At 35.5% G+C, this 27,983-nt stretch overlaps 2 protein-coding genes across 3 annotated transcripts; both read right to left on the reverse strand.

Moving 5' to 3' along the window:
• Nucleotides 1-74: 74 nt before the first annotated feature.
• On the reverse strand, nt 75-7,435 carry styx (serine/threonine/tyrosine interacting protein). 2 transcript variants are annotated; one of them, XM_048190692.1, is made up of 11 exons: nt 7,193-7,431; nt 6,299-6,331; nt 6,018-6,071; nt 5,834-5,931; nt 5,684-5,744; nt 5,558-5,594; nt 5,370-5,409; nt 5,143-5,193; nt 4,970-5,042; nt 4,768-4,861; nt 75-597 (listed from the first exon to the last, which is right to left on the reverse strand). In XM_048190692.1, the coding sequence occupies exons 1-11, from the start codon at nt 7,250-7,252 to the stop codon at nt 524-526; spliced, it is 675 nt and encodes a 224-aa protein (XP_048046649.1). In that variant the 5' UTR covers nt 7,253-7,431; the 3' UTR covers nt 75-523. The 2 variants fall into 2 exon arrangements, with proteins under 2 accessions (XP_048046649.1, XP_048046650.1); XM_048190693.1 differs by lacking the exon at nt 75-597 and adding an exon at nt 3,263-3,324 and having other exon boundaries at nt 7,193-7,435.
• A 1,551-nt stretch (nt 7,436-8,986) lies between these two features.
• ros1 (c-ros oncogene 1, receptor tyrosine kinase) lies at nt 8,987-25,131 on the reverse strand. Its single transcript, XM_048190696.1, is given in 29 exon segments — nt 8,987-9,531; nt 9,701-9,861; nt 9,994-10,128; nt 10,216-10,419; nt 10,619-10,698; nt 10,700-10,717; nt 10,797-10,926; nt 11,615-11,679; nt 12,725-12,893; nt 12,980-13,109; nt 13,224-13,316; nt 13,502-13,658; nt 13,763-13,944; nt 14,030-14,244; nt 14,362-14,462; nt 15,103-15,294; nt 15,423-15,598; nt 17,135-17,245; nt 17,324-17,527; nt 17,693-18,198; nt 18,376-18,473; nt 19,493-19,677; nt 21,393-21,518; nt 22,098-22,174; nt 22,390-22,594; nt 22,688-22,823; nt 24,476-24,624; nt 24,728-24,773; nt 24,858-25,131. Coding segments are annotated over 29 exon segments (4,338 nt in total). The 5' UTR covers nt 24,990-25,131; the 3' UTR covers nt 8,987-9,376.
• Nucleotides 25,132-27,983: the final 2,852 nt, after the last annotated feature.

Raw genomic sequence — 27,983 nt, forward strand, 5'->3', positions numbered from 1 at the left:
ATCCACACCCAACCGTTTTATAAGCAGTCACATATCTTTACACCAAGGATTGACAACATTGAAAACACAAGGTGTAAGTAGCCATCTTTTATTTAGCAGTGGGATGTTAATTCTATGGCAAAACATGTCTTTCCTTGTTCATTCCCAACATAAAGACTGATTCATCCTACCATTTCATTTCTATGGCAGTGACAGTCGCATTCCTTTGATACCCCCTCACCCCAACCCAAATCCGTCCAAAAACGTAACAGTAATTCAAGTATCAAAAGTGCATTATTGCAATACTGTCCCGCTGCAAATGCAAAATGCTTTAAATACTATAAAACTGCAAAAAATTTCAGTGCATACAGCTCAAAAAGGAAAAAAAGAAAAAAAAAAAATATCAAACCTTCCCCAGCTCCAAGGGTCATGAGGAGCAGTCTCTCCCTCCCAACCTCTGTACAAATATTTACATTTTTAATCCCAATAAAAATGTAAAAAGAAAAGTTCACTGTGTTAAAGCACTTTTTTTTTTTAGTAAAGCCTATCCATTTTGTGCTGCTGTAACTTGCATACTCCCGAAATCTTCATCCTCTTCTAGTGTTCGCTTTAGGCTTCCTGTAGGAAAAAAAAGATGATCAGTAACAGTATGAAGAAGTGCATTTAAGAATAATGTAGTTTCATATATTACTAATGTACAAATTACTAGAGCTATGGAATATAATTGTTTTTACGATGCTGATTTTAACGATTCTGCATCAATGCATAAAAACAAATGAATAGATTTAAATAGGTCTATCATAAATATTAATGTACCGTTTTATTAAACTACTCTTATGAGGTATGCATAACAATTTGCGTACGTGTCCTTCATAAGCAGAGCACTTGCATCTGATGTTTTGGTTTTGTTTATTAAAAATGTGCATGAATGAGAGAAAGTGGGGAATGTGCTTGATGTTAAAGAATTATTAAGCACAATAACCACGAAAAAGATCTCAATACTCAAGCTGACAGACACACCCAAAGCACGCACACAGAAAGATGCCTCTTTCAGCATGCAATATCGATTTCAGATCTCTTTCGCACTTACTGCACTTAAATGGTCAAATACAAACAATTATTTCAAAATATCTGTCTTTGCGAGTATTCACGTAAACATAGTCTTAATAATAAACCTACTGCTGTCTGTCATTAATGTTAAACAAAAGAGGGAATCACTCACTGCTTTGGACTGAATCACTTTTGTAGCTTTGATAATCAATTTATTTGTAATTAATACACTAAAGACTATGCAGTGATTATTTTTTACATTTGTTTAATTTCTGTATTTCTTACTTGAATGCTTCTGTTAAATAGATGTAAAATGAAACAAGTAAAGCAATGTTAATTTCATTTGTTTCTTATATTGTATTTTGTTCAACTGTTTGTTATTTCTATCTTTGTTCTTATTTTTAATAAAGATGAAATAACAAAAAGAACTATATTGTGAATATTAATATAATTATTATTAATAAAATAATAAGAGGAAAAAATTGATTGTGCTGCATCTAAGATCGTTTTAAAATCGAATCATTACTAGGGCTGCACGATTTATTGCATGATACGAAAAATAACAAACGCATTTATCACGATTATGAAATCGCAGAGTATTTTTTTATGCGCAGCTCGTCAATGAAGTATGGCTCCAAATGATAATTCATCTGAAAGCACTGTGAGTTTGAGTCGCTTTTAATGTACATTTGAAAAAGCAACACGCGCAAAACATCTTTCTAGACATGAGAAGCATTTATTAACATCTTGTCCAACAAAAGACAACATTTAAAGGTGCCGTAGAACGTGTTTTCAAAAGATGTAATATAAATCTAAGGTGTCCCCTGAATGTGTCTGTGAAGTTTCAGCTCAAAATACCCCATAGATTTTTTTTAAATAATTTTTTTAACTGCCTATTTTGGGGCATCATTAAATATGCGCTGATTCAGGCTGCTGCCCCTTTAAATGCTCGTGTTCCCCGCCCCCGAGCTCGCGACTCTATAATACATTGCATAAACAAAGTTCACACAGCTAATATAACCCTCAAAATGGATCTTTACAAAGTGTTTGTCATGCAACATGTCTAATTGCATAAGTATAGTATTTATTTGGATGTTTACATTTGATTCTGAATGAGTTTGATAGTGCTAACGGCTAATGCTACACTGTTGGAGAGATTTATAAAGAATGAAGTTGTGTTTATGAATTATACAGACTGCAAGTGTTTAAAAAAATGAAAATAACGAGTCTTGTCTCCGTGAATACAGTAAGAAACGATGGTAACTTTAACCACATTTAACAGTAGATTAGCAACATGCTAATGAAACATTTAGAAAGACAATTTACAAATATCACTAAAAATATCATGATATCATGGATCATGTCAGTTATTATTGCTCCATCTGCCATTTTTCGCTATTGTTCTTGCTTACCTAGTCTGATGATTCAGCTGTGCACAGATCCAGACATTAATACTGGCTTGTGTAATGCCTTGAACATGGGTTGGCATATGCAAATATTGGGGGCGTACATATTAATGATCCCAACTGTTACGTAACAGTCGGTGTTATGTTGAGATTCGCCTGTTTTTCGGAGTTCTTTTAAACAAATGAAATTTACATAAGGAGGAACAATGGTGTTTGAGACTCACTGTATGTCATTTCCATGTACTGAATTCTTGTTATTCAACTATGCCAAAGTAAATTCAATTTTTAATTCTAGGGCACCTTTAATAACATGTTTTTACTCCAAACTCACTTCATAACAATAGTTGAGCATCCTTCTGTGAGGTGATGTGGCTTCTTACACAGAATAAGGAAGTCGTGTGTTTATAAGTCATGTTTAATCACAGCGTTTCAATCTTCTGTTCATAGAGTACCTCAGGGATGATGTGTTTTTGTAGGCCAACCCGGAAGTTAGCGGTGCACGGGTTCCCTCTATCGAAAGCCTATGCATTTTTCCCATAGAATTTTGGAAAATCGCAAAAAAATAAGCTCTGTGTTTAACAAAGGGTTATGACACTTAAACGTTTTGTCTGTCAAGATCATCTTTACAAGTTAACACAACATTTATACATTTTAAAGCCTAAATAAAGTCGTGAGATATAAAAAGCTAACAATGGGCTATAAATGGACTACAGCACACCATGGTCACGGATCAATGTCACCACCACCAAGCTTCCTCAAACTTTAAAAAACAACTTTATTTAAAAACATGCTCGCTGATTATGATTTGCGCTGTGTATGAATACTTATCCACTTTTTCATGAGAAATGCTGTCCAAATGTCCTGTTTGTCATGATGATGTCTAAAGTCCCTGCCAAAGGAAGTAGTCCCTTTAAGCAACTTGTTAGCAACCGCCGTTTTTAAGACACAATAAAGGTTTAAAAAAAAAAAAAAAAAAAAAAAAAAAAAAAAAAAAAAAAAAATCACAAGCGGGTTATAATGTTATGTCATAGATCAAAACGTGAAAATTTTTAGAGGCTTTGTTAACCACAGACCTTATTTCAGGCGATTTAGCAAAAACCCATTAAAAAAACCCATAGACTTTAGGGCGATGGAACCGGAAGTCCTAAAATGCTAACTCGCTTCCGGGTTTTGCCTACAAAAATGCGTCATCTCTGAGGTACTCTATTCAGCTACAGCGATATGACGTACGTTATCTTCTTCTGCGGCAGGGCATATTTAGAGTTTCTGCACGAGAGCGCCCTCTGGCTTTCAGATGTAGAAGCATTTACTACTGATCACAGAGCAGTATAGCTCTGACAAGCTGCGCATAAAATAATCGCAGCCTTTGCCAAATTGCGTGTGATTTAATCGTGATAAATCATGCAGCCCTAATCGATACCCTCTGAATCATAATCAAATAGAATTGTGAGGCAAGTAAAGATTCACACCTCTACAAATTATAGATTCTTATAGTACAATCGACCCAATAATTTATCACAATCAGCACCACCACCAAAGATTTTCATTTAGCAAATGTTTTCATCTGATGTAACTAACAAATGAGTTACTAACAACCATTATTATACATCAAATGAAGCCGACAACAAAAGCAGACTCAGGATGCAAAAAAACTGGAAATTAGGGCTGCACAATATATCGCATGAGATTGTCACGCGCATTTCGTCAGTAAAGCCGGTTCCCTGATTACCGCTAAATCACCATCACCTGCTTTCAAATGGAGCGCCATTTAATAGACAGAGCCGTAGATCACTGAAAAGCCACGCAATATCGCGTTCATATCGCAGATGAATCGCCTTCGATAATGAACGCGATATTGCGTGGCTTTTCAGTGATCCATGGCTCTGTCTATTAAATGGTGCTCCATTTGAAAGCAGGTGATGGCGATTTAGCGGTAATCAGGGAACCGGCTTTACTGACGAAATGCGCGTGACAATCTCATGCGATATATATCGTGCAGCCCTACTGGAAATACACAATAAGAAAAAGCTACAAAATTCTGCATTTCATCGAGAGAGGGAGAAAAAAACAAAATCACTATAAACTAAATCAATCATTGTAAATGCTACTAGTGAATTTAGGCATCACAACATTATGATGTAACATTTTCAGGATTGCTAAAAATTTAACATTTATTAAATTATTAGTGTTTTTAAAGATAGCTTTAAGTGTTAGATGATGGAAAATGTAATCTAAATGAGAATATACAATTAAATATTCAATATTGATCATAAAAAAAAAAAAAGGCATCACAATTAGAAATACATTGGGCCATAAAATAATATTCTCGTACCTGGCATCCCAGCTTGGATGGAGAAAGACCTGCCCAACTGAATGGGTGACATCATCTTGATGGTTAGCTTTGCGAGATATATTGCTTCATATTCCTTGATGAAAACAAAAAGAACATCCATTTATGTATGCATGTATTTAAACAGCTATTGCACTTTTATATTGAATGAATTATTAATGCTGAGATTTCTTTAAAATCATACCTGTAGCTGATGAACAAAGCCAACATTGGGATTAATACAAAATCGTCTCTCCTGTACATGACTAAAGGCATCTCTGTGAAGATATAATATATATATATTCAAGTCAAACTCGTATTATCATGTATTGATATTTTTGGATATGCGTGAACTGTTTCTCTACTAAATTCTTTTACCTGTATTTTACACCAAATGTCTCCATTAGGTAGGCAATAACTAAGGCAGCGCTGAAAAAAGAAATGTACATTTATTTATTAATAATATAGATAAAATATTAGATTTATTAAGTAAAATCAAACCACGTCCTCAACTGAGATTATTTTACAAACATTTAAAAACTCAAAAAGAGAGAGTAAAATAAAAATCATATTATAATCCAAAATAATAAAATAGGATTATGAACCTTCTTGATATCCCTGCATTTCCATGAACAAGTACCTTTCCTGCAACACAAAAATGTGCAAGATGGATGAGATGACTAAAGAAAAAATAAAAAAACGAAACATAAAATCTAGTATTAAATGTATGTTTAGTACTCATATCAATGCTGCCAATAACTACACAAGATAAATACGGAAAAACATTCATTACCCCCCGTCTCTAAACATCCATCAATAAATTCTTTAGTCTATAGAAAGAAAAACAGGTAATCATAATTAGACAAAAGAATCACACACACCAAATAAACATAAAATGTATAAAGATAGGCCAGCTTACCATTGGGAAATATCTAATTATATTTTCCACAGGGTTATCTGCTATATCTAAAACAAGGTACCTATAAACAAAGAAATAAAGTAAATTAGCTGTTAGAAATAGTGGACCTTTATATTCGCATATGTGCATAAAACAAAGAAATCAAAATACCTAAATTTGTGGGGAAAGTTTGGCTTTATAAAGTTGGCCTCAATGTCTTGTCTGACACACACAATGTGAGTTATGCCCTGCTTCTCCAGCATTGAGAGCTGAAAGAGAGGATGAATTATAACAGGAATCCCAGGCACAGATTATTTTCATCATGACGCATGAGAACAGATCATCTCTACAGTACCTTACTCTTCATAGCAGCCGAATAGGGCCCAAGAAACAAGCCTGGGAGGATTTCCTAAATCATTAAAAAAAAATTTTGTTTTAGTAAAAGCAGAAAAAGTGATCATTTGATGAGAATGAGAAATGAAACATACTTTAGACTGTGACTCGCCAAAAATATACAAGAAATTTCAATCGAAGGTGCTGTGTGGTGACAGCAAAACCAAAAAACAAGTAGTGCAGTAAAGCCATAACAATACAAAATCCTATACAATAATATGAAAAGTCTATTTTAATGATCACCTGCATCTCTCTTCTCATTGGATATGCCCAGTCCTGCAGAAATGGGATTGCAAAACCAGATTATCAGTTTTTACAAGCATTCTTGCAGACAGTAATAGAAAACATTTTAAAAGTACCTCAACACTAGCACCATAAACTGCAGCCCAATACAGGAATACAAATTCTTATCATAATCATCGTCTACCTACCCATGATTTAGACTAGACTCAATAATTGGTTTGACAGACATTCTGAACAATATTTACACTCTCACTAAATCGGTTCCTGTCAGGTTTACTGCACAAGTTAGACCAAAAATAAAGCATAAAAGCAAGAATGCACTTCAGGCATGGACAAAAGGGATCTTTATGTCTGCATACTTAGAATATGTTTCTGCAAAAGACTTAAAATTTTACATTATATTAAGCTAAAAGTCTCGGAAAAGTGTATATTGGCAATTAAATGTGTTCATTTTGTTGTTGTTGACTATACTCAATATTAGTCTCGTAATGGAGGTTAGTGACGGACAATTTGGTTGTTATTTGTGTCTAAGTATACGGAATTAAAATCGGTAATGCATATAATTATTCACATATTATTCTGAGTATCATAATAAATACTGCCCAGGTCGTCATTTGCACTGAGATATGTTTTAGTATAATGTTGCATGGCTGATGACTTTGATTTCTGAGTTGTTATTCTTGTACACTGCCACTAGATGCACATGCTAACCGCTCACCGCTAAGAGTTAGTTAAAGAGCTTTATTACCCATTGAAAATATCAGTAAAATTCAGCTGTATTTATTCATGCACTGACACATGCTAGTCAGACAGGCACTGCTTTGAATCAGACATTTTGAAGAGTGGCTGTAATCCAGCAGTTGTTAGCACTGCGCTAATATGTTCATAACATACCAGCTGCTCTTCTTTGGCGGCGGGCAGGGACGGGAACTGGAGTTTATTCCCTTCGTCCATGCTGCGAGAGATATTCCAGCTTTCAATACGTTCACAGCCCCTTTTGATGGATTGAATTTAAAGACGAACTAAGTGCAAATAAAGTAGAGTTTATGGAGGAGCTCCGCGCTCACACACGCCATGCTGCTTTCACCGAGGGCGGTCACGTGACACGCGAGCACATACGTCAGAAAGGGGCGGCGTTGTGAGAAGTCGATCATTCGTCACTGTCCAATACAATAAGCTTATTTTTTTTTTTTAGTATTAGTGTAATTAAATGTTAATCTGTTGACAGTAAAAATAAAATAATATGTATGTATATATATATATATATATATATATATATATATATATATATATATATATATATATATATATATATATATATATATGGTTGAAACATACACGTGTGCTTGCCCCCTTCCTGATTTTTTATTTTTTTGCATGTTTGTCACACTTTAATGTTTCAGATCATCAAACAAATTTAAATATGAATCAAAGATAACACAAGTAAACACAACATGCAGTTTTTAAATGAAAGTTTTTATTATGAAGGGGAAACAAAATCCAAACCCACATGGCCCTGTGTGAAAAAGTGCTTGCCGCCTCTGTTAAAACATAACTTAACTGTGGTTTATCACACCTGAGTTCAGTTTCTCTAGCCATACCCAGGCCTGATTACTGCCACACCTGTTCGCAATCAAGAAATCACTTAAATAAGACCTGCCTGACAAAGTGAAGTAGACCAAAAGATCCTCAAAAGCTACACATCATGTTGAGATCCAAAAAAATTCAGGAACAAATGAGAAAGAAAGTAATTGAGATCTGTCAGTCTGGACAAGGTCATAAAGCCATTTCTAAAGCTTTGGGACTCCAGCGAACCACAGTGAAAGCCATTATACACAAATGACGAAAACATGGAACAGTGGTGGACCTGCAGGAGTGGCCAGCCGACCAAAATTACCCCAAGAGCGCAGCGATGACTCATCCAAGAGGTCACAAAAGACCCCACAACAACATCCAAAGAACTGCAGGCCTCATTTGCCTCAGTTAAGGTCAGTGTTCATGACTCCAACAATAAGAAAGAGACTGGGAAAAAATGGCCTGCATGGCAGAGTTCCAAGACGGAAACCGCTGCTGAGCAAAAAGAACATAAATCTCAGTTTTGCCAGAAAACATCTTGATGATCCCCAAGACTTTTGGGAAAATACTCTGTAGACTGACGAGACAAAAGTTGAACTTTTTATTGAAGGTGTGTGTCCCATTACGTCTGGCGTAAAAGTAACACAGCATTTCAGAAAAAGAACACCAACAGTAAAATATGATGGTGGTAGTTAGGGCTGCACGATATATCGCATGCGATTCTCACGCGCATTTCGTCAGTAAAGCCGGTTCCCTGATTACCGCTAAATCGCCATCACCTGCTTTCAAATGGAGCGCCTTTTAATAGACAGAGCCGTAGTTCACGGACAAGCCACGCAAAATCGGGTTCATTATCGAAGTCGATTCATGCGATATATCGCCCAGCCCTAGTGGTAGTGTGATGGTCTGGGGCTGTTTTGCTGCTTCAAGACCTGGAAGAGTTGCTGTGATAAATGGAACCATGAATTCTGCTGTCTACCAAAAAATCCTGAAGGACAATGTCCGGCCATCTGTTCGTGACCTCAAGCTGAAGCGAACTTGGGTTCTGCAGCAGGACAATGATCCAAAACACACCAGCAAGTCCTCCTCTGAATGACTGAAGAAAAACAAAATGAAGACTTTGGAGTGGCCTAGTCAAAGTCCTGAGGAAGGGGGCAAACACTTTTTCAACTTTACACATTATACATCAAATGAATATTTATTTTTTTTCTGTTCGCATAATTTAACCATTAACCATTTAATCATTTGCAAAATTGCAAGTACTGGTATTTCTTTAATGGAATACAGATCTATTGGTTTTGCATAATATTGATATCTGTTTATTGATCATTCAACATTATACAATACAAAACTATTATAATAATATTAATAATAATAATTATTATTATTATTATTATTATACAGTATTTACAAGAAAGATTACAAAAGTGAGGTCCAGCTCACAGGTTTTTGTGCAAACTTGAGGTGCCAGTGACTTCAACAACCACATTGGCAATTATAGTCTTATCTATCTTCAGTGGGTGTCAATGAGTCTGTTCGGACACTGTCTGGGCTCTCAGCTCGATACATCAAGTAATTTAGTCCCTCGTTGCTGAGCACAGGAGACAGTCCAGTTTCCAGAACTTCATCTTCATCCACACCGGTGCAGACCTCCTCCTCTGGAGAAGAACAGCAAGGGGTACATAATAATGAGGACCAATCTGAAAAAGTCTGTGCACATCTGATTCAGATTAAGTAAATAAATCAGAGTCATAACATTTATTCTGTTTTATATGATGAAGTAAAGCTAATATTTTGATTATATTGATATCTGATATAAAATCATACCGTCTTCCTGGTAGGCTTGGTTCACATGACCTTCAGCTCCATTCTGGTTTGCTCTTTTATCCGCCTCATAATCTCTCAATTTACTCAGGGTTTCCTCAAGGCACTGGAAGTTTGGCCTCTCAGTTGGTTCTTTACTCCAACAACCCATCATCAGATTATACCTACAAAGCAGTAATAATATGGAAATGTAATCTTTGATTTTTACCATATTCATTCAAAGTCCATATCTTTGTCTTCACATTCAATCAATTTAAAACATGTATTTGTAGAAATCATCTACTAATAACACTTACAATCTCTGTGGACATCCTGCTGGTGAAGGCAATCGTCCACCTGTACTGATATGGCTTAAGACTTCATGGTTGGTGTATGTGGGATACGGTAGCTTTCCCAATGTCATAATCTCCCATAAGAGCACACCAAATGCCCTGGAAAAAGTAAATGATAAGAAAGCATATTTACAGGAATATGCATGTTAAGCATGATAAGGCAACATTAATACTCAAGATACTGACCAGACATCTGAATATTTATTGAAAATGCCATCTGTTAGACTCTCTGGTGACATCCAGCGAACAGGAAGCAGACCTTCACCCTTCTTCCTGTAGTAGTCGTTCTTATACACATCACGGGCCAATCCGAAGTCTCCTATTTTAACGACCCTTTCTGGGTCTGTGTAGCTTCTTACTGACACTAAACAGTTCCTTGCGGCAATATCCCTGTACATGAAGTATTGAATATAGTTTCATTTAGATACATTTACTTTTATGCATTTGGCAGACGACTTACGTTGCATTCAAAGTGTACATTTTGGAGAGTGCAAAGAGTGCATTTCCTGGGAATTGAACCCATGACCTTGGCATTGTGAGCATCCATCCGCTACAGGAATGCATTATCAGTATATGAGCACATCTTTACCTATGAACAAAGTGCATCCTTTCTAAATAAGCACATCCTGTGGCAGCATCCAAACTGATGTCCAGAAGGCTGGTGAGGGTTTAGTAGCTCTTTGTGGGTCTATGAGACATAAGAACACATTAGTGTGATAGTCAGTAAAAAAGCATCTCATTCAGTATATAACAAAACAAAGCCTAACATTGGTAGGACGAGCTCCTCTCAGGTAAGAACGAAGGTCTCCTCCTTCCATCAGCTCCAGGATGAGGTAATGTGGCTCGTTTAGCAGACACACTCCAAGCAAGCGCAGGATGTTAGGATGATTAAACTGGCTGGAGAGACACAAACACAAAACAATGCATGATAAATGTGCTCCAAATCACTTTTCTTATTTAAAAAAAACACTTTTATTCAGCAAGGTTGTGTTAAATCGCTCAGAAGTGACATTAAAGACTTATAATGTTAAAAAAGATTTCTGTTTCAAATAAATGCTGTTCTTTTGAACTTTCGATTCATCGAATAACCCTGAAAAAAAATGTATCATGGTTTCCACAAAAATAGTTCAGCATCACAACTGTGTGATGCTGAATAATAAGAAATGTTTCACCAAATCAGCATATTAGAATGATTTTTGAAGGATCATGTGACACTGAAGACTGGAGTAATGATGCTGAAAATTCAGTTTTTCAGAGGATCAGAGGAATAAAATTACATTTTAAAATAGATCCAGTTATTTTTAAATTGTAATAATATTTCCATTATATAACTGTTTTTACTGTATATTTGCTCAAAAAATAAATGCATCATTTTTGAGCATATAAGAGACTTCTTTCAAAAATATTTAAAAATCTAACCAACCCCTAAATTTTGAATCATTTTATTTTCTCGCGAAACACTAAATAACAACAGACCACACAAACATTGCCATTTGCTCTAGGCCAGGGGGCCTCACCATCATGTTTTGTACACTATTACAATCAATATTTTCAGTGTGATGCTTTGAGCAAACATTTCTTTTACCTCATCAAATGAGCTTCTTTTAGGAATTCCGTTTTCTCATAGTCGCTGGCATCTTTCCTCAGTGTCTGTGAAGAGATTGACTTGTGAGACATAATTGCAATCAGTAGGCTATTTGCTGAAACAGCAATGTAGAATCCGTGGAAGTATATGAGAAATATATATATATATATATATATATATATATATATATATATATATATATATATATATATATTCTTGTGTTGGCAAAGCTGCATTTTCAGCATTGTTAATCCAGTCTTCAGTGTCACATGATCCTTCAGAAATCATTCTAATATGTCAATTTGCTGCTCAAGAAACATTTATTGTTTACAATTGTACAAAATATTTGTGTACAATATTTTTTTCAGGATTCTTTGATGAATAGAAAGCTCAAAAGAATGGCGTTTATTTAAAATATAATCTTTTGTAACATTATAAATGTCTTTACTGTCACTTTTGATTGATTGAATGCATCCTTGCTGAATGAAAGTATTAATTTCCTTAATTTCTTTTCAAAAAAATAAAAATAAAAATTCTTACTGACCCCAAACTTTTGAACGGTAGTGTATAATGTTACAAAAGCTTTGTATTTTAGATAAATGCTGTTCTTTTGAACTTTCTATTCATCAAGGAATCCTGAAAAAAAAGTACACAACTGTTTTCAACATTGAAAATAATAACAAATATTTCTTGAGGAACTAATCATCATATTAGAATGAATTCTGAAGGATCATGTGACACTGAAGATTGATTACTCCAGTAGTAATGATGCTGAAAATTCAGCTTTGCCAACACGAGAATAAATTACTTTGTAAAATATATTCAAATAGAAAAAAGTTATTTTAAATTGTAATAATTTTTCACAATATTACTGTTTTTACTGTATTTTTAATTAAATAAATTAAGCCTTGGTGAGCAGACAAAAATCTTCTTTTAAAAACATTAAAATTCTTACCAATCCCAAACTTTTGAGCGGTAGTGTATATACACACATATATACACACAAATATATAAATATATATATTAGTGTGTATATATGTGTGTATATATGTATTAATGAGAAAAGGTTTAATGTGGAACATTTAAACAGTTTAAACCAATCAAATGTACCTTGACAGCCACACTCCTCCCCTCTGGCACAACTCCAATGATTTGACTGCCAACTGTAACGCCTTCATAAACTTCTCCAAAAGCACCACTACCCAACAACCTCTGGAGCTTCAGACATTCTCTGGGAAACACTGGAAGTGACTCAATCTCTCCTTGGGCGGGTATGGTACTGGGGGAAAGTTGTTTAAATATTAACACACTTTTGTGGTTTATAGATGCAACAAAATCATATTAAAACAAAGCATTAGATTGTACCTGATGGCAAAGCAGGCATTCCCAAGACCAACTAAACCTCGAATATACTCTAACTCCACATCTGGATGGATGTCCACACCTGTTTGTGTAACTGTCCCACGAATCTTTTTCTTATGGCGTCTGTGCCAAACTACATCAAAACAGCAGGGGAAGTAAATGTTGTACTTTCATATTCTCTCATTAATTTTGATATGGGAATGAAATAGCCTTTTATAAAAGGGAATTGTGTCGATTGTGTACTTACTGACTGCTGCGACGATTATAATAATTAGTGTAATTCCAGCAGTGACTGATACGATCAAAATAATCAATGTCATGTCAGTGTCTAATGAAGTTCCTGCTGGGTGACAATGAGAGTGCATTTAAAATTTGGATTAGATAGCACAATAAAATACACAAAAAGCAAAACAGTACAGTTTCATTAAAATGTAAGGTATTCAATGTATTTTTTCTTATGTATTTTTGATTATATTTACATGTAATTAAATTTTATTCTTATATTCAATTATGCAGCATTCTTACCTGGAGTAATGAAAGTTGTTTGTGTCGATTCCCCTTTACCCCAATATGAAAAAGGGGTTATGGTGACGTCAAATTTGGTTCCTGGTTTGAATCGTGTGACATTTATGACTGTTTCGGAAAACGTATTAACAGGATGGCAATATCTGGTGGGGTATTTCTGCAGAAATGTGTTGCAAATACATCATCAATACATTTTATACAAAAAAAGTCAGATTGTTTTCTTTTAAAGAAATTAGGTGTAGGAAAAAATTGGTGTAGTACATTTTGAAGCTGTTTCCCATTTTCCACATATTTCCACAGTTCTTTAGACACTACACAATAAATCACTGTGCCGTAGTCAACACTGCTGGGTTCCCAGAGTATCTGAAAAAATGTGTCATTCCCTTCAAGAACAATTTTGGAAACTGCAGGTGGGATAACTACAGGAAGAGATACGAATCCATCTGGGGTACAAACACAAAGACACATACAAAGTGATTATGACTAAAATAAAGCACATACAGAAATATGAAATACAACAGTGCTGACCTGGAAGAGGCTTCAGCATTTGCTGTACAACAGAAAAAGCTGTCAGTGTTTTGTCGGAAGACATAAGGACACTGTTGTTTTGGTTTAACTCCTGAATCCTGAGCTGTTTGTTTTCATCCAGCCAAACAATTCGTCCGCTATAGGAGCCCACTTGATGATATGAGATTTGAGATGTGGTCCATCTTGCAAATTCTACTGCTTTAGACTTCTGTGTCCTTTTGCAAAACATTAAAAACAACAACATTCAGTAAGAAAATATTATTATGAGCCATATTTGTCACTATGCATCCATCAATGAGATCTATCTGTCAAACATTTGTATATGTACCAACCCGTGAGGACTGATGTTGACTCTGTAAAGATTCAACAAGGAGCCGTCCTGCACCAGCCAATACAGATTTCCTTCAATCACATTCAAAGTGATACCAGCAACCTATAATTTAGAGAATATGTACATATATCTTAGGTACATGAGTTAAAACTTATTGCCATATTTAAAGTATTTTTTTTTTCCTGTGAAAAAAAAATTCTTCATGCCTTAAAATAGCTAGAATGTAACTCTGCACCCTTGCTTCATTTAATATACTTGCACGAACTCAGAGATCCACTCGGTCAACTTACTGAGGTGAACGCTCCACAATGGTATCACTTTTTACAACATCGAACGATTAGCCTTTTGCTTGACTACGTTATCAAACAGCTAATAATGTGTTGCTAATGTTACACAAACCATGTTCACATTCGCCATTCAGAGTCAGACAGCTGCTATCTAATGATCAGTATCCTTACAAATGCTTTAACAACTCAGAACATCAGTGGAGAAAGGCATATAGTTCATCATAACATCGTATACAGCATACACCCGCTATATTGCTAAATCTAGCCGATTTTTCATATAAACAGAAAAAATAACCTGGCTTCTTGAGACTCCCCTGCTTCAGAGCGGTCATAGTTATATGTCATATAACTGCAGTCTTGGTAAGCATAAGAATCTTTCAAAAAACAATAAAAAAATCTAACAGACCCCAAATTTTTAAATGTTAGTGTATTAGACATGTATATTAAGTCCTCACCTCTTTCCCAGAGAACACACTCAGTTTATCCAGGAGTTGGTAGTCTTCTCCATCCAGTCTACAGACTTCTACTGATGTTTCAGTGGTCCAGTAGATGGCAGCATTCAATGAATCAATCACCAAACTGAGAATCTTCTGCTCTGCTTGAAGAAATATCTCAACCCCGTGATCAGATGTAGACCCTCGGCATATCTGATAAGAGATGTATCACAATTAGATCATGCTACTGTCACACATTCATTAAGTCAATAAAGTATTGGTAGCTTCTGTTTATTACGACTTCAATATTTCATTCATTCAAGCATGACTTAAAAACTTACCTGATTTGAGTTGCAGCTCCAGTATAGATACTGTCCCAGCCAGTCAAAGGCCAGCGCTTCAGCATTCATGGGTGATGGCATTGTCATCACACTCAGAGACTGAATTCCCAGTTCAATCCAGTTAATGTGACCTGAAGTGTTAGTCCAGTAGATTGTAGAACCATACCAATCCATATCTGTTCATCATGAGAGAACATGCTATCGATCTTGTTTTACAGTCAATTCACCTTTATTTATATAGCACTATATACAGATTGTTTCAAAGCAGCTTTACAGAGATAAACAGGAAAATAATGATCAAAATAATGATTTATAGTGATTTTTTTTAGAGCCCAAGCCCTGAAAGGGTGAAGGCCCTATTGTTTTCCTTAGGTATATTTTTTTTTTTAAAACCTTTCAGGCACAACCTTTCTGGCTCCCTTAACATGCTCAAAAACTCTTGAAACTGTGCACACACGTAAGAATCGTCAGCCATCAACATGAATGTGACTATTGTGAGTCAAAGTTATAGTGCCACTAACTGGCAACAGGAAGTGTGTCGCTTTCAAAATGCTTTGAAATCGCTCTCTTATTTTTACCCGATTTGCTTCAGTCGTCGTTAGAATAATGTCAAGACACAGCAGATGTAGACCTGTGAAAGGATTCTTGATATCTTGAATACTGTTGTCATGGCAACGCATTTATTCTTTTGGAGTTTTTTTGAGGCAATTAGTATGCTTCAAATTGCATGAAACTCGACACACACATCAGAGTTGCCAGCCAGAAGACACAGGCAAAGCCTTACAAATGGACGTGGAGGAGGGGCTCTATGTCGCCACCTTTTGTCTAAAGTTGGGTGTTAATTTTACCTACAGTCACCAAACTAGGATATAACAGTGTTGCCATGGCGAGGGATTAAAGTAATGACAAAAAAAGGGAAACAGGAAGTGTCTCATATCGTGCAAAACCATTGTTTGATTTAAATAAAATTAAGATATGTATGTTGCCCTCCAAGCACAGGTTTCCTTAAGCCACTGGGGTGGCGGTGGTGCCGGGGCTTGAGCCCGTCATCGCTGCTTGCAGCTATATATATATATATATATATTTATTACACATTTTAACTAAAATGTTAAATAAAAACAAGTGGAATGTATTTTAAAGAAATACTTTATCATTCAAAAGCTTGGGGTTGGTAAGATTTTTCTTTTTTTGAAAGAAATTAAATACTTTAATTCAGCAAGAATGCATCAAAAGTGACTGTAAAGACATTTATAATCTAACCAAATATTTTTATTTTAAATAACCATTTTAACAATTACTTTTTAAAATATAGTCATTTTAATCCATTTAAATTGTAGTAACATCTCACAATATTACTGTTTTTACTGTATTTTTTAAAAAAAAATAATAAAATAAAATACAAACCCCAAACTTTTGAAAGGTAGTGCACATCACAAGCACACAACAAAAAAAAGAAGGCAAAAGGTCTTGGACACATTCTGGTTGTCAAACTTTATGGAACATGTTTAACATTATCGTTAATATAATGAACTGTTATAATGAAAAACTGTCTCAGAAAGTGAAGTTAGATCTGAGAGGTGCTCTAGCATCATCATTTGAATCAAATGCAGTGAAAAATAAACATATTTAAATGCGTCTTAGTTGTTCAAAAGAGTCCAAATACCTTTTGGGTCCACTGTTATGATTTATATATGATCTCTCTGGTTTCTTACCTTGCACATCTCCAATATGAGACACAATTTTTTCCATAAATTCAATGCTATCCAAATCTTGCTTCCATATTTCATCATCACTGGCAGCAGCAATATATGGGGGCTCATTGGCTGAAAAAAGATGACTTTTTATATAGTGGTCAGTTTAAAAACATTAAGGTACATGATAAAGTGCATCAATATAATCACCAGGCTGGAGAGTTGTTCCTTCATATGAGACTGATCTGGAGCATCCAGCAGGAGAACAAGCCCTGACTGTGAAGTTGTACAGCTGTAAGCTCTGCAGATCTGGTACGGTTACACTTGTGCCAGTTATTCCACTAAATATCATCACGACCAAATCATTCATCGAGCAGTTTATAGCATAAGTCCAGTTTTGCCAGGCAGATGGACCTGTGTGGAACAAAACTGAATTTATTTAATGGACAACAGCAATTTTAGAGTTTAACTATATGAAATCTAAACAAAATAAACCTGTCTTTAATAAATGAATGACAATAATTATAGTCCCCAACTAATAAACAAATCCAGTAGTGCTATTGACTTGGTAAAACTCACTAGCTTCAATCATATTTTCAGGTTTATCCCAATAGACATTGGCTTTATCTGATCCAAACAGGACTTGTAGATGTCTTGGCCTTCGTGGCACAGGATAAGGTTGCGCAGATGCGCTAAAAGCACAGATATTATCAAATCCATCATTTTGATTATGTATGATATCACAGTCCATAGTGAATTCATTAAAGGCGGCCACTTGACTCTGGCCAACTTGTTTATAAAGTGCATGTCCATTGGTGAGCATGAAGAAATCGTCCTCATAAACAATGCTGTTTGCTTCAAAGTTAACGTTTGTGTACAGCGTAACGGGAAATAATCCATCCATAGATGTGGCGTTGAGCGTTTGATCACTTTTGTCGTGATAAACCAGTCTCTTATTAAGGAAACTGACCACAAAGTTGGAGACAGAATGTGTTTTTACGATGTGACTCATCTCATGTTGTTGGTCAGAAGCGTCTGGAAGAGGGCAACGGTATATTCCACTGCTCAGCAACAAGAACAGCCATCTGACAACACAATTTTCTATTTTATTAAATTACTCTTTCCTTAAAAAACCAACAAAATAAAATATTTAATGTCTCTAGTAATGGATATGATACTGTAATGCAGGGGGTTTACACAATGTTTTATAGCTTTATATAAAGCTTAACCAAACAGTGTTTAATAAGGTTTATGATTCTCACCCATTATACGGATCTGCAATTATATTTACAGCGTCACTGGAAAGGTTGAGATTCATAACCACTGGAAAAGAACAGTCATCTAATCCACAGTAGTAGACCTGAATTTGATTTTTGTGGGAAAGAAAGTATGATAACAGAATTTAAATAAAATTAGAATTTCAAACTAATTCATCTCTCTGTATGGCATCTGTTACATTTTCACTTGCCCTTCAGTTTGTAAACAAAAATAAAATGTATATACGCTTATATTGTTTTGTTTTTTTGTTTTTTATTTAATGCAATGAACTTGCAATGAAAGTCTAAGGGGCAAGATGTTCCAGAAAATTTAAATACATTAAAAAAATAAATAAATTCTTGCTTCATCTGTAAAGCACTTTGGGTCCACTTCTGTTGTGCTAGAAATAAACGTTGACTTGACTTGACTAAAGAACTAATATTCATTATTCAGTACAAAAACATATGATATTTAATCTTTAAAGTTTTCTAAATTGTCATTTTAGTCCCTAATTAAAGGTAAATACATACCCTACCACTGGAAACATGTAAATTGTTTACATTAAAGGATTAGTTCACTTTAAAATATCTAGCTTCCGCCAGGTCACCTTCCATATTCAACTTACGAAGAAAGTGTAACGCCTCATTCAGTTCAAAGCACTTACGCTACGTCCTACGCCTTCCATACTGATGCGACGTCAATTACACTTTCTTCCTAAGTTGAATAAGGAAGACGATCTGGCGGAAGCTAGATATTTCACTTCATAATTTGTTAAATATGGATATTTTTCTTACACAAATGCATCGCTTTGCTTCAGAGGGCCTTATTTCACTGCCATTATAAAGCTTGGACACATCAGGACATTTATTAATATATCTCAGATTGTGTTCATCAGAAAGAAGAAAGTCATATACACCTAGGATGGCTTGAGGGTAATTTTCATTTTAAAGTGAACTAATCTTTTAATGCAATTACAATGGAAGTCTAAGGGGCACAGAGTTCCAGAACATTTAAATATTGTTTTTAATGTGCTAATAATAATTATTTGGTACAAAAACATATGATTTGACCTTTAACGTCTAAATCATAATTTATTCCCTAATTAATGGGGTGAATACATACCTTACCACTGGAAACATAGTAAATCCTCTGATAAAGCCAGTCTACACTCAGTGCTGTGACCTCCAGCGGGGCAGAGTGCAGAAGCTTGAGATCTGAGTGGTCAGTCAGATTCCCAGCCCCTTTTGACCAGATACGAGTCCCCTCGGAGAAGTAGACATGGTTGGAACTGTAGTGCACTGCCACCCCTGTGAAAACCATAACATAAGTGAGAAGCCAGAGAGCAACGGCCATCTACATCTAAAGGAAAATCTTATTGCTCAAAGGTTGCTTTTCCAAAGATAATTTAAATTTAAATATCAACTTTGTCTCAAATGTTCCTCCTAAACCATTGCAAGAAATAAACATGCAGTTAATTGTTGTCATAAAGCATAGAGGTTACTGTATAAAAAATGTGTGTAGCCTAATTCAGATAATTTGGTCTAAGGAATTTTGACAGTGTTGAGATACACTATATTGCCAAAAGTTTTGGGAGGTCTGCCTTTACGTGCACATGAACTGTAATGATATCCAATTCTTAATCTGTAGGGTTTAATATGGAGTTGGCCCACCCTTTGCAGCTATAACAGCCTCAGCTCTTCTGGGAAGGTTTTCCACAAGGCTTGGGAGTGTGTTTATGGGAAGTTTTGACCATTCTTCTAGAAGCACATTTGTGAGGTCAGGCAGTGATGTTGGCGAGGAAGCCTGGCTCACAGTCTCCGCTCTAATTCATCCCAAAGGTGTTCTATCCGGTTGAGGTCAGGACTCTGTGCAGGTCATTCAAGTTCCTCCACACCAAACTCACTCATCCATTTATGGACCTTGCTTTGTGCACTGGTGCGCAGTCATGTTGGAACAGGAAGGGGCCATTCCCAAACTGTTCCCACAAAGTTGGAGCATGAAATTGTCGAAAAATGTCTTGCTGAAGCATTAAGAGTTCCTTTCACTGGAACTAAGGGGCCAAGCCCAACCCCTGAAAAACAACCCCACACCATAATCCCCCCTCCACCAAACTTTACACTTGGCAAAATGCAGTCAGGCAAGTACCGTTCTCCTGGCAACCGCCAAACCCAGACTCGTCCATCGGATTGCCAGACAGAGAAGCGTGATTCGTCACTCCAGAGAACACGTCTCCACTGCTCTAGAGTCCAGTGGCGGCGTACTTTACACCACTGCATCCGACGCTTTGCATTGCACTTGGTGATGTAAGGCTTGGATGCAGCTGCTCGGCCATGGAAACCCATTCCATGATGCTCTCTATGCACTGTTCTTGGGCTAATCTGAAGGCCACATGAAGTTTGGAGGTCTGTAGTTATTGACTCTGCAGAAAGTTGCCAACTTCTGCGCACTGTGTGCCTCAGCATGCGTTGACCCCGCGCTGTGATTTTACATTGCCTACCACTTTGTGGCTGAGTTGCTGTTGTTCCTAATTGCTTCCACTTTGTTATGATACCACTAACAGTTGACCGTGGAATATTTAGTAGTGAGGAAATTTCATGAATGGACTTACTGCACAGGTGGAAACCTATCACAGTACCACGCTTGAATTCACTGAGCTCCTGAGAGCAACTCATTCATTCACAAATGTTTGTAGAAGCAGTCTGCATGCCTAGGTGCTTGATTTTATACACCTGTGGCCATGGAAGTGATTGGAACACCTGAATTTAATGATTTGGAAGGGTGTCCCAATACTTTTGGCAATATAGTGTATCTAGGATAAACTTCAGTTTACTTGGGTTTTTCTCAGGAGACAAATTTGCTCTTCATTTAATCCTCTTACTGTCTAAGAGAAACAACTGAGATATTGAGGTACTCTCAATATCTCATTTACTCTCATTTGTAATTCTTGTTTCCTATCTTCTTTCCTCTTGTATGGTGGAGATGTTAACAATTTATTGATTTGAGGAAGAATGGACCTGTAGACCTGTGATGTTGCTCTCGATTAGACTATCTGAGAGGCACAGTGCTGTGGTGAAGAAATCGGCATCCTCTTCTCTCATCCTTAATGAGTTCCATCTGGATGCAAAGACCCAGCGGCCTCCATTCTGCTCTGAAAGTCATCACAGATGGAGCAATAAGATTATTGTTTATTTCAAGTCATTGCAAAAACCATGCATTGAGAAACATTAGCAGAATGGTTGAAGTATTGTGGTTGCATGAAGCTTACCGTGATTTCGCCAAGTAGTTCTTGGATTAACATCCTCAGATTTTAAGTTAGGTTTAATTGAAACCGATGTTCTTTTTCAATGTTGATGCCAAAATTTAGATTTGTTAAAAATGTTTTTGCAAGAAGTCTCTTATGCTCACCAAGGCTGCATTTATTTGATCAAATATACAGTAAACAGTAATTTTGTAAGTTTTAAAATAACTGTTTTCAATTATAATACTTTTAAAAATGTAATTTATTCCTATGATGGCAAAGCTGAACTTTCAGCATCATTACTCCGGTCTTCAGTGTCACATGATCCTTCAGAAATCATTCTAATATGCTGATTCATTATTATCCATTATTAATCTTTTACAACTCAGCAGAAGAATGTTGTTCCAGGACCAACAAAAAATCCAGGAACACACTTGGCAAAATTAGGGTCATCTTTGTAGGAAAGTGTCACTGTGAGCTTAAACTAACCAACTTGTGCTGGTGTTGTTATGCTGCCTTCAGCAACTGAACCCTGGCCCTCTTGATTTACAGCAGCTATTGAGATCCTGAATAAGACACAGTCAGTTCAAGCAATAATTTATATCTACAACGAATAATAACATCAAACTGCATAGTGCTAGCAATGCCAAGGCCATGGTTTAGAATCCAAAGGGAGCACAGACAGTAGTAAACATTAAAAATAAATACCTTAAATGCATTGTATATTGCATTAAAGTTTAAAATGAATAAATATAAAAATGTGGAGACTGTGTATGCATACCTATATGTAGTGTTATGGAAGGTTGGGTAGAATGTGTTGAAGAATACATTTCCTCCGGTTGTGACACTGGTGACGTGTTCATTGGATGTGAGATTGAGGTTGAAGCCCAAGATGGGTCCTCCTGGTTTCTTAGGTAGAGACCAGCGAACCTCCACACTCTCTCCAGACACGCTCTCAATACTCTCAATGGATGGGCTGGAGGGCACTTTTTGAAGAGAAACACATTGAACAGCTTCAAACCACTGATTTTGAAACATAATGTAAAAAATCCTGTTGATAAATTATTGATTTAACCTACGTCCAAAAGGTTTTGTCTGGTACCAAGGGCTTGATGGAGAGCAAGCCTGTATTTCTGCTATCATGGCCCAAACCCTGAACTTATAGCAGGTAAAAGGTTCCAACTGTTGGACGGTGTATGTTGATTCTGTGACATTCTATGAGGAAAAAACAAAACATTGCCAAAATGTTTAATCTTATGAAAACTACAAAGAAATGTACAGGTAATATTTCATCCACAAATTAAAGTTTTCTCTGTCTGTAGCCTACTGTAATGTGAAAAAAATCTCATATGATAAATAATACACTAAAAAGTCTAATAATATATAAAGTGAATTCACTGTAAACCCGAATAAGTTGACAAAACTCAAAAAATGTGAGGTAATCAGTTGCCTTAATTTTTTAAATTAAGACTGGCAGATTTTTATTTGTACTCATACATTTTAATTGTTCTTAACTTGAAATGTTTGAGTACACTAATTTTAACTTAATATAAACATGTTTTATTAGTGTAAACTTATCTAGCTATAACAAGCTCATTCAGAAAATGCTAACTTGCTAATTTGCTAACATGTTAACAATAGTAATGGTATAGCACTTGCTGAATGAGTGCAGCAATATAAGAAAAATATATCATACCTCCTCTCAAACCAAGCCACATGAACCACTTGTTACCATGATAACTCTCCAAAAACCCACATTAACAGAAACTCTTCTAAATTAGCATAACAAAACATTAATCACTACTAAATCTCCCACTTAACATTAATCTTGAACAAAAAGACATTATATCACACTTAATTTTAGCATTTACTCTCCCTTTTGATCGTCATGGGAAAAACATGCGGGGAAATAGAAATTCTAGCCCAGTTTCAGTTAAACTTAAGTTAGTCTAAATTAAAAGAAATAAATTAATAAAACTTAAAACAATGAAACAGTTCAGTTTACTTAAAATATATCAGTTCTGTGAACTTGAAAGACAAAGAAAGTTCTAAATACTCATAAAAGTTCAATTTGAGTGAACTAATTTGTTTAATTTAAGTTTGCCCTACTCAAACCAATTAATTATTTTGAGTGTTAGGGTTTACACAGTGGTTTACAGTGTACTGTTTAAAAGTCAGTGAGATTTTTTTTAAATTGATACTTTTCTTCAACAAGGATAAATTTAATTGATAAAAAGCTACATTAAAGACATTTATAATGTTACTAAAAAATTATATTTCAAATAAATGATGTTCTAATGAACTTTCTGTTAATCATAACCCTGAAAAGAAGTATCACAGTTTCCACAAAAATATTACTGCACAGTTGTTTTCATCACTGATGATAAAAAATAATGATTTCTGAAGGATCATGTGACACTGAAGACTGGAGTTATGATGCTGAAAATTCAGCTTTGCCATCACAGGAATAAATAAAATATATTACAATAAAGAAATTTAAATTGTCATAAAATATATTACTTCATACAAATTCATTACTGTTTTTACTGTATTTTACAGACCCCAAACCTTTTTTTGTAAAGAACAATTAATTATATATTGTAAAGAACAATTAATTATTATATATACAGTAATATTTTTATACTGCATTGAATTCACGCTCAAATCATTGTTAATCATTGTCTTTGCATAGAGTTAGGGTTGATTTGGGAGAAATTGTCATTAAAATAATTTCACAATGTAAAATATCTTAATGTTCATAAAATAGCCTTTATTTTATCATGTAGAAATATTGTATTTATTACTGTATTTCACTCAATAATAATTTATGATGTACAAACGCAACAAAAGTCAAAGTTATTCACTACCTCTGCTTGTGCCCAAATCCCAGACAGACTAGGACCGGTCCACTGAAGAATATACACCACATCAGACTGATTCAGGGACTCCCAGGTCATAGTTATGTTATGAGATCCAATCCAGGTTGAATAAGGCGCTGCGAGCTGACAAACAACATCTGGACCGGAAGAGTGAATGTTTGTAAACCAATAAGAACACAAGTGAAAGAAGCGAATAAACTGTAAACTTGATTACAAAACCTTGGCAGCACTCCTACTCACTTTGGCAACTGGTATCCGTACACTGTTTGAAGCCACTTCTGGATGTCTACATTCAGACATTAAATTAAGTAAATTATAAAAACATCAATACTGGTCCAGAATGCATTTTAACAAATCTTAAAAATCTTACCAGGGGGTGAAGTGAGGCATCAAGAAGGCATTCATCACCTGATGAGGCTCTGAGACAAATAAGCAGAAATAGTAGTGCTAAAAGAAACTGTAAACCTGTAATTTCCTTCCTTTTGCCACAAATCTTTTCCATTTCACATGCACCGACCTTCTGGAATCAAAACACAGCCTGCATAGAACTACAGTTTAAATGTTCACATGATAGTAGGGATATTCCCAAAACCTAAAATATTGATCAGTAACACGTAATCATGGCTGGACAATGGCCCTTTAACAGTCCCTGCAAGTTTGTGGTCACCTGGTCCGTGTGGCACAGGTGTGTCTTACAAGAAAGCAGACCGAAAAATGTGTTTCGTAAGAATACTGTCAAGTATGTGTCATATATCATTGGTAGATAACCATCCAGACAGATTATACAGACTGAAGGTCACTTGACTGTAAAGTATAGAAGTTCTTATCTTTACAGTTGTTGTAGATGGATACAAGGAAGTGTTTATTTAATGGTTAAAGTGTAATTTCTATCAGTTCCAATAAAGGAAAAGTGTTAATTTTATCAGTAACAAAGTACACCCAGTGTCTTAATCACTCACGCAGGTAAAGGTATTTAGTGCCAGATTTACCATATCTAAGATAATGTATAGAACCACTTAAACAAGTATAGACTGAGAACAGTAATGTACATACCGGGTGGTAAACAGCAAGAAGTTCATTCAGCTTAAAGCAAAGTTCCTATAGCCTTATCGACATCATTTGTCACATAACGCTGAAAATAATTTAGACTTGTTCATATTAACAGTATGATATTTGCAAACTAAAGTACATGATTTTCAGTGGTAATCAACAGCATGTTTTTATTCAGCTAATGAATGTTTTACCTGACTTCCCCTCTAGGTGGTGATGCTTCACAAAACCTTTGCTTTACAGGGATAGTTGGTAAACAGACAGTTGACAGCAGCCATTGGTAGTATTTTTTTTTCAGTGGGGTCCATCAACTGTTTGATTACCAACATTCTTTAAAATATCTTCTTTTGTGTTCAGCAGAAGAAAGAAACTCGTATGGTTTGGAACAACTTGAGGGTGAGTAAATGATGACAGAATTTTCATGTTTGGGTGAACTATCCCTTTAACTAAAATCAGAGATTAATTATCATATGTATCTTATTTTTATATAATCATTTTATGCACAATAAGACATATTCATCGATCTTTATAGTATAATTTCATTAAAAAAATGCCCCTTGTACTAGTGGTTTGCTAAAGCATTTGCATAAGTCATTGGTGATGTTTCTCAGTACATTTATTGTGAAAACCTGTTGTCTTAAACACCACATGCTATAATACAGTCTTTTCTGTGTCCCACCAAATATATCTTTTTTAAGTAAATAATATTCCTAGTCCCATCCAGCAAGATAAATAAGAAATATTGTCTCTCTGATCTAGTTTTTACACTTCTGCATCCAAAATCACATATTTCCCTACTAGTAGGCAAAAAACAGTATGTGACAAAAGAACTATGTCCGAATTCACAGTACTTATAAAATAGTAGGCAAAAAGTACCTGGATGAGATGCTTACTCCCGATGAGATGCTGAAGTGTGCATATGATGGACTTTCAAATCACATGAACCAAGATTTTATTCACAATAGATAACATAACAAATGTTTAAACTGAGAAATTTTACACTTTTATCCACTAAATGAATTCATTTCAAATTTGATGCCTGCTACAGGTCTCAAAAATGTTGGGATGGGGGCATGTTTACCATGGTGTAGCATCTCCTTTTCTTTTCAAAACAGTTTGAAGACGTCTGGGCATCGAGATTATGAGTTGCTGGAGTTTTGGTGTTGGAATTTGGTCCCATTCTTGCCTCCCAAAACATGCAAGCTACCCATTCCGTATGCACTTATGCACCCCCATACCATCAGAGATGCTGGCTTTTGAACTGAACGCTATGAACATGCTGGAAGGTCTCTCTCCTCTTTAGCCCGGAAGACATGGCGTCTGTGATTTCCAACAAGAATGTCAAATTTGGACTCGTCTGACCACAGAACACTTTTCCACTTTGAAACATTTTAAATGAGCCTTGGCCCACAGGACATGACGGCGCTTCTGGACCATGTTCACATATGGATTCTTTTTTGCATGATAGAGCTTTAGTTGGCATCTGCAGATGGCACGGCGGATTGTGTTTATCGACAGTGGTTTCTGGAAGTATTCCTGGGCCCATTTAGTAATGTCATTGAAACAATCATGCCAATGAGTGATGCAGTGTCATCTGAGGGCCCGAAGACCACGGGCATCCAATAAAGCTCTTCGGCCTTGTCCTTTACGCACAGAGATTCCCAGTTTCTCTGAATCTTTTGATGATGTTATGCACTGTAGATGATGAGATTTGCAAAGCCTTTGCAATTTGATGTTGAGGAACATTGTTTTTAAAGTATTTCACAATCTTTTTACACACTCTTTAACAGCTCTGGCCATCTTGACTTCTGAGAGACTCTGCCTCTCTAAGACATCCCTTTTTTAGCTAATTGTGTTACAGACCTGATATCAATTAACTTAATTAGTTACTAGAAGTTTTTCCTAGCTGAATCTTTTCAAAATTTCTTAAGTACATTTTTCAGCCATTTGTTGCCCCCGTGCCAGCTTTTTTGAGACCTGTAGCAGGCATCAAATTTGAAATAAACTCATTTTGTGCATAAAATTGTAAAATTTCTCAGTTTAAACATTTGTTATGTTATCTATGTTCTATTGTGAATAAAATATTGGCTTGTGTGATTTGAAAGTCTGTTAGTTTTCATTTTATTCAAATTTAAATAAACGTCCCAACTTTTCCAGAATTCGGGTTGTATATAGAACATATTTTTTTAACGGTTGTTAAGTAATTACATATTAAAAATACGTACGTAATCAAGAGAGTATGTGATTTCGGAAGAAGCCTCAGTTTTAGGATGTGGTAGATGTTTAGGCATTATTTAAAGGGAAAGCGCACCCAAAATCGAAAGTTCTGTCATCATTTACCCTTATGGCATTCCAAACATGAAGAAAGAGAGAAGATATAAAGAAGATAGGCTATTTTGAAGAATGCTGGTAACCAAACAATTTTGGTGATGATTGACATGTATGG

Source organism: Megalobrama amblycephala, linkage group LG5 (genome assembly GCF_018812025.1).
Source record: "Megalobrama amblycephala isolate DHTTF-2021 linkage group LG5, ASM1881202v1, whole genome shotgun sequence".
NCBI lineage: Eukaryota > Metazoa > Chordata > Actinopteri > Cypriniformes > Xenocyprididae > Megalobrama > Megalobrama amblycephala.